The sequence below is a fragment of the Chondrus crispus genome, genomic scaffold (assembly GCF_000350225.1).
Source record: "Chondrus crispus Stackhouse genomic scaffold, scaffold_62, whole genome shotgun sequence".
Lineage (NCBI taxonomy): Eukaryota > Rhodophyta > Florideophyceae > Gigartinales > Gigartinaceae > Chondrus > Chondrus crispus.
Window position 1 is genome coordinate 203,689 of NW_005178579.1, and position 7,539 is coordinate 211,227.

Here is a 7,539-nt window from a genome sequence, read left to right on the forward strand (position 1 = left end):
CAGGTTGACAATATTCCAGACGTGCCCGTGGAGGTGCCGCAAGAGCCGGAGGTGGCGGAACATGACCTTGCGGAGTATGTGGAGGAGTACGAAGAAAACCTCGACGAGGTGACGCCGGTGGACGCATGAACATGACATGATTTGCGCCGCGGGTGACGGGTGCCATCCCGTGCGTCGCTCTCTTGGCGGCCGGCCTGCTCGCTCTGCCGCTCGGTCGCGCCGCTCGGTGTCGGGAGGGCGGGGGGGCACGGGATCGGGGTGTGTGGTTTTTGCTTGCAGACGGCATATTTTTTCGCATAGGCGTATCTGGGAATGCGTTCAGGTTGTGGAGATGCGGACGCTGATCATGGTTTTACTGACTCGTGGAAGCGCATTCGCGCGGAACGGATTTCCAGTGGCTGGCTCGAGCCATTTGTCGGGAACACCGAGTTGGTAACGGATTTGTGACCGGACTGGAGATAACGTTGTATTGGTGCCAAGACGGACAAACCGAGAAAACGTTTGTCACGACGGAGGGTTCTGTACGTAACGACGCTCGGAAGCAGGGTTACCGACCGGACACTAATTCGCGTTTTGGTGGGTTGCAAGCACGCAGACAAACATCGGCTGCATCGAGCTCTTGGTCTCAGGACGCGACCCAGCCGCATCACGCAATACTGTAAAGACAAACGTGAGGAGTAAAGCGAGAGAGAAAACGTATTCGAAAAATCCACGATGACTGTTTGTCCAAGCGGGAATGTGGCGCAGTCACTGGTGCCATGGCAACGCACCTGCCACAAGTGCGCGACTGGGCAGCATCATGACTTAACGTTTTTGGATTTCGGCTTGCTGGGTGAAGGCTTGAGCGGCTTCTCGCTGCCGAAGCAGTTGCCACCGTAGGCGCCATTGGGCATGTCGACGACGCAGTCAAGAGCTTTGTTGACCTTGGCGAGATAGGCATTGACCGTAATCGAGTTGGGGTTATCGCTAATACCATTAACATGAGTGTCGATATAAGTGAGCAGGCCCGAGTCTTGGACGCGAACTTTCCTGGTGAAGAAGCATGCCGAATTCTCGATCTCTTCGCGGAAGGTCCAGGTCTTACCGTCCGGCTCCTGCTGATCGATGTAATACGGATGCTGGCCCGAGTGGACTCCGTGATGCATCCAGGCGACGTGGCGTAGAGAGTGCGAGACGTTGGAGGTGTTAAAGCGGGGGTGGTTGTAGGCGACGGTGGCGAAGAAGTGCTCCTCGGGCTCGAGCGAGTAGGCGAAGGCGAGCAGCATGCGGCGGGCGTACGAATCGCCGAGCACGAAGGAGGCGAAGTCGCGGTGCAGAATCATCCATGCCTCAGCGGCGGCGAAGGTGAAGGCCGCGACGTCGGAGATGGGCTGGTCGGAGTACGAGTCGACGACGGCGCTCTCCGAGTCGTTGAAGGAGAGAGAGGTGTCCGTGTACAGGCGGTCGTAGCGGAAGCGCTTGCTGTCCTTCCACCAGTCCGGCTCGGCGAAGCTGAAGAAGCTGCGGTTGCGCGCGGAGAAGTCGCGGGAGGCGAGCAAGGACATCTGGTTGTGGACCGAGACGAGCGGGTAGTCGGAGCCCGACAGGTTGATGAAGTAGGTCCAGTCGGGGTGGGCGTCTAGCGCCAAGTGCATGGCCGAGAGGAGGTTGAGCACCATGGAGATGCCACGGTACGTGACGACCTCCGACGGCAGGAGGCGGACGTTGTGCTTGTAGCGCGGCGAGCCCTTGAAGAGGATGGTCTCCGCGTGGCGGCGCTGCCACAGCGGGATCTTCTTGTCGAAGTGGACGACGTACAAGTTGTCGTCGTGGTACACGGAGCGCAGCAGGCGCGGGAGGAGCGCGAGCGTGGGCTCGGAGATCTGCAGGAAGTAGGCGATGGAGACGGGCGCGGCGCGCGCCTGCGCGGGGAGCAGCAGCAGCAGCAGCAGCAGCAGCGGCAGCAGCAGCCGCACGGGCGGCGCGAGCGGCAGCGGGGCGCGGGCGGGCCAACTCATGAGGGGCGGAGGGCGAGGTTGGCGGAGGGCGGAGCTCGGCGGGGGGCAGGCGAAGGATCGCGCATGGCGGCCGGGCGCGGGCTTCTATTGATAGGCGCGGGGCGGCGGGGGGGCGGTGAAAGGGGACCGCGGTCAGCGAAGGGCACCTTGGCGCGCGCGCGCGCTCTTTGTGCTCGGCGATGACGTGCGCAGGCAGCAGGCGCAGCCTTGCAACGTGGCACACGTGTGCGCGCGGAGGCCGGCGACCGACCCCTTGTACAAGTTGTATGTCGCCCGCGCATGCGCGCGCCGCTGCAGGCAACCGCTGCCGCCTCGGGGCCGGTGCCAGGGGCCAGTGGAAGAAGCAACCGCTGCCCGTCCCCGATTGGCTCGGGCCGGAAGAATGACGTGTGGAGCCAATCGGCCGCCCCCCGGTTGGCTCCACAAGTCATCGCCCCGCACACGTGTGCGCGTGCACCACGCACAGGCGGCCTCGCGTGGAACGCGTCCGCACGCGTGCCGCCTTACGAAGCGGCCCGCCCCCGCGCGCCACTCGACGCGCGCCACTTGTCCCACGCGAGATTGCCAGGCAGCCTGTCATCACGCGACGCGAACCTTACAACGGTACGCGTAGCACAGGTGTACAGCATGTACACCAATCACTTGCTGGCGGAGGACAGGCGACGGTGGAAGTAAGAGAGAGAAATCCAACCGCGCTTTACACCGCCTGACAGACAACCCTAGCTCGCCGTCCCCCGCCACACGTCGCACACGTTGATCGCCGCCGCATCGCCGGCGTCCGCACCGGCCTTCACCCCCGCCACCTCTCCCATCTCGCCCTCCCACCACCGAAGGAGACACCGCCGACGAGAGACAAGCCCCGTTCCGCACGCCCCGCGAGCCAACTCTGCATCATGGTAAGTTTCGCCCCTTCCACGAGCCTCCAGACGCCTGCGCGTCGCCTGCGTCGCGCTGTGCCGTCGCGGTCCCACGCGCGCCGCCCGTGTCCCGCCTTCGCCGCCGGGCCGGCACGCCCGCCCGCGCGACCCGCAGATCGCCGCCCGCGACGCCCGCACCGATAGTGATGCGTGCCCTGCGCGATGCCGCAGTGCCATTGCGGGGAGTGCCGCCACCCTACGATGCGCGCCCCGCCGCTGCCGGCATGCCCGCGACGTGCCAGTTTGCCCCTGCGTTGCCGGATTGACTAACCGCGAGCGCCCCGTTTCCCACCCTACCCCCCGTCGCCTTGCAGGCTGTCGGCAAGAACAAGCGTCTGTCCAAGAAGGGCAAGGGCTCCCGCAAGAAGCAGATGGACCCCTTCATGCGCAAGGAGTGGTACGATATCAAGGCCCCCTCCGTCTTCGCCGTCCGCCAGGTCGGCAAGACCCTTGTCTCGCGTACCCAGGGAACCAAGATCGCGTCTGAAGCGCTCAAGGGCCGCATCTACGAAGTGTGCCTCGCCGATCTCCAAAAGTCGGAGAATGAGGCCTATCGCAAGATCAGACTCAAGTGCGAGGAGGTTCAGGGCCGCTCGTGCTTGACCAACTTTTATGGAATGGATCTTACAAGGGATAAGCTCTGCTCCCTCGTCAGGAAGTGGCAGACTATCATCGAGGCCCACGTCGATGTCAAGACCACCGACGGCTACTTGTTGCGTATGTTTGCCATCGGCTTTACCAAGCGCCGCGACACACAGGTCAAGAAGACCACCTACGCCCAGAGCAGTCAGATCCGCGAGATCCGCGCCAAGATGGTCGAGATCATGATTCGCGACGCCTCGGCCTGCGACCTCAAGGAGCTGGTACGCAAGTTCATCCCAGAGGTTATCGGTAAGGAGATTGAGAAGGCCGTGTCGGGCATCTTCCCGCTCGGCGATGTCCACATTCGCAAAGTCAAGATCCTCAAGGCCCCCAAGTTGGATATCACTAAGTTTATGGAGCTTCACGAGGCTGGCGGTCAGGCAGAAGATGTCGGTATGCCTGTCGAGACACCGGACGAGCCCGCAGCTCCAGCGGAACCCATCCCTGGTGATGATCCAGTTGAATAGAGACCCAACGGCTTTTTGCTAAACACAGCTTGTCATTTGTAAACTCTTAACAATCTGTGTATCTTCCTTGCGCTTTGCCCTTTTTTTAAAACGCTCAAATGCCCCTCCTGATTCTTGGAGCAATGGCGCATCCCATTCTGCAGAAGCGGGTTCAAGGTTCGGCACATTGCGCGGTGCCATGTGATGAGGGGGTTTCACAGTCCACCCACGTTTCTTGAAAGCCCTTTTCGCTGCTGCAGCAGTTTTAAGCTCTTTTTTTCTAAAAAAATGCTGTTGCGGGTCTATTTCTAGTCTGCTGAAGATTGCTGCGTTTGTGGGCCCCTGGCAAAAGCATCAGGTTCCAATCCTCTCTGATAAACGCGATACCACCGAATATAGAGGGTGTCGGTTTAGCGCACCTCTAGTTTCTTCTCCTTAGAAGATTTTGATAAAGTTCACGAATTGACGACGGGAACGCCCATGTAACCCCCTTTCTCCATCTACTGACACTGCGCAATGAAAAAAAGAATGTTCCCTCGCCAAAGTTCACTTTTCATCACATGAATGTCGCAAACTTGTATACACTGAACATCAAATAGTTTGATTTTCGCTTGTCCCTCCCAGATGTACGTGTTTAAATCGTTGTTTCATTTCTTGCCTACAGCATGATTCATCTGCAAGCTCGCTTTGAGTTGTTTTCTTTCACAATATGGCTATATCGTCAACGCGACCTTTTTTCTGTCAGCTCATCTTTTAGCGAGCTTTGTCTTTCGACAACTTTCACATGCCTAGCAAACCATAGTTCTACAACTCAATTACTTTAGCCCTTGGTTTCAGCCCCCACGTTGACCCACAACATCGATACTCTACTTCTCTTGCACGCGCTTAGCTTATCTCAGAAAGCATCCAGTCCTGACTACTGAGAATCCTATCGCCATCTCCAAGCAATAGTGCATCTGCCGCGAAGTGCGCTCACGCGAACATCCTTTGCTTGAACATTGTCATCTGTTGGAACGCGCTGCTGCTTCTGCATAACATATACAACGCACTGTGCATTGGGAAAGCGCATCCTCCCATTTCATAAGAGATGCGTATTACCTCTTGTATTGCCAGATCTCTGGTGCTAAGTTCGTTCTTTGTCTCAGTCGCTGTTTCAACTTCGACCTTCGAGAAAGATGTATTTGGATATCTTTTCGAATCCAGTCATATCCTGCAAGAAGCCCCCCAAGAAGGCATCAGCCTTCTCTCTGGTGGTAGTCAAGAGGCCTTTCTGCTCGATGGCGAAACGGATGATGTCATTTTCTCCTACATCTTTATGCCTCCCTCGGGAACACTTCTGAATCAATATGAATTGACTTTTGCATGTGACTCGCTTGCCATCTACGATCCAGGGCAATGTTCGGTTAACAACGCCGAGACGCAAATTGTCGGCTCCGATGCAACGGCGTATAACACCACGGTCTCCTGCATGTTTGCACAGTTTCCTGGTACCATGTCTTGCGAGCTTTCGGCTTCCCGCAGTGCGACATCGACACGGGCAGTATCCATTTCTTATGATCAAAACATGTCTCTCTCAAGTATGAAGAGTGGCATGGTGCGACAGACGGCTCTTGCGACATACACTTCTCCAAAAACAGAGGTTTCAGTGTACGGAATTGTTCTCTTCACTCCCGGTACTTCGGGACAGGATTTCGCGGGTGCAAACATAACATCTGGAGGTTCAAACTCGTACCAGCAAGCCGAATTTGATCGTACTTCACAAGGGGTGAGGGAAATAACAATTTCTGCATTCGTACCAGGAGAAGGAGCGGTAACTGGTTCATCTGCTGTGGATTTGATGAATACTGCGACAATAATCACTACCGTGGAAGATCAAATCTTGAAGTATGACCCATCCACTTGCCTCCTGGGAAATGTGACATTCGTGGATGGCACCCTCTCCCTTCCTAGTCCGGATTCCTGCAGTATTGGAGTTGCATCTGCGGGGGAAACAAGTAATGCGAAGATGGGATTTCAGTTCAGACCGTATAAATCCGGCAAGTTTGTCTTGAAAATGTCTTGGAATGCCTTGGGAACAAACGCAGATAGCTATGAGCAAAGCCTATCTCTTCAGATAATAGAGACCGCACCCCCGGTACTTGTCGATGTTCAAAAGGAGCAAGTGTACAAAAGCATTCCCTGTGGAAGCCAAAAGCTCACCATCGTCGCATATAATGTCAGATTCGCGGAAACAAGGACTCTTTCCGTAGCCAACGCAGACGGAACGACAGCGACGTGGTCGGAAATCGCGAATTCTTTTTCGTACGATTCGTCCCTGGATCAATCATCAATGGACTTTGAGAGCCCTGGTGGTAGCGGTTCAGCTGCCCCGATCACTCTTCAAGCTATCTTCGGGACAGAAACGAGGCTGGGGGTAGTTATTACTTCAGGCGTCGATGCCACCGTATCTTTCTCCACACCCCCAGGCCTAACTGCTATCAGTCCAGATACGTCTTCAGTGGGAGGTGGGGATCTCGTCGTACTTACAGGGTCGTTCGAAAGTCTTGGCACTGATGGAGTCGTTCGTGTTGGAGGGTTCATCGTACCCGAAGAAGATGTGACAGTCGTTAGCACGACTCAAATATCTTTCAAAACTCCTCCGCTTTCCGCACTAGGAAGCTCTTACGTATACGAAGTATCTGTTGGTGTGTGTGCTGAACGATCTTCGACGCTAAAACTTTCATACACCGTCTCTCCGGTTGTTTCCATTACCGCCATTGACACTGGTGTCGATGAAACGGGTTCTTATATCATTCCACCAAATGGCATTGCTTCCTTCCTTGCTGATGTTTCAGGAAACAACGTTGGAATAGAGTACACTTGGAAAGTTTTGACTTCTGGAGAGGATGCAGTAAGCACGGGGGACCTGACTACTGATTCGCAAGTCTTCAACCTCGCCTCCACAGTTCTCACATCTTCCTCCGAAGTTTACAAAGTGGTGTGTGTAGTACAGAACTCTCTCGGCTTGACAGATTCCGCCAACATCACGGCAAAGCTAAGCCAGGAGGGCACCCCTCTGTTGACGGTGATGGTATACGGTGTCGAAGACATTTCTCGATCGACCGATACTGTGACGCTGGTGCAGTCGTCCGTTCAGTTTCTAGAAGACTCAAACAGTGTATCTAACCTTGCAGATTCAACCCTTGTCATTGAATGGACCTACAACGGCCAGACATACAGGTCTGACAACTCAACAGCGGACAGCGAAATAACTGGACCGACACAATTTGGACTTGAGTTCAACATCGCAAGAAAGGATCTCATCGTTGGGGAACAAATTCTCACACTATCCGTATATATAGCCGAAAATCCTGACATTCGTGGTTCGGCCGACGTGAAGATTCGAGTCCTGCCGTCAGCGCTGCAACCCGTAATCAACAGTGGCGTTAATGGAACACTTATTTTGGAGGGAAATGACTTGGTTCTCAATGCTGGAGACTCATTTGATCCTGACATACTTGAAGGAGAAGGTGACAGTTCTTCAGGACTAACGTACGA

The 7,539-nt window shown here is 55.7% G+C and overlaps 2 protein-coding genes; one reads left to right on the forward strand and one right to left on the reverse strand.

Annotated features, from left to right (window-relative positions):
- Positions 1-797: 797 nt before the first annotated feature.
- On the reverse strand, positions 798-1,997 carry CHC_T00010247001 (Xylosyltransferase, family GT14). Its single transcript, XM_005710550.1, has one exon. It carries the CDS (start codon positions 1,995-1,997, stop codon positions 798-800), a length of 1,200 nt encoding a protein of 399 aa, XP_005710607.1.
- A 713-nt stretch (positions 1,998-2,710) lies between these two features.
- CHC_T00010192001 (40S ribosomal protein S3A) lies at positions 2,711-4,304 on the forward strand. XM_005710551.1 is given in 4 exon segments: positions 2,711-2,890; positions 2,891-2,893; positions 3,229-4,023; positions 4,024-4,304. 2 exon segments carry the CDS (start codon positions 2,891-2,893, stop codon positions 4,021-4,023), a joined length of 798 nt encoding a protein of 265 aa, XP_005710608.1. The 5' UTR covers positions 2,711-2,890; the 3' UTR covers positions 4,024-4,304.
- The last annotated feature ends 3,235 nt before the right edge of the window (positions 4,305-7,539 follow it).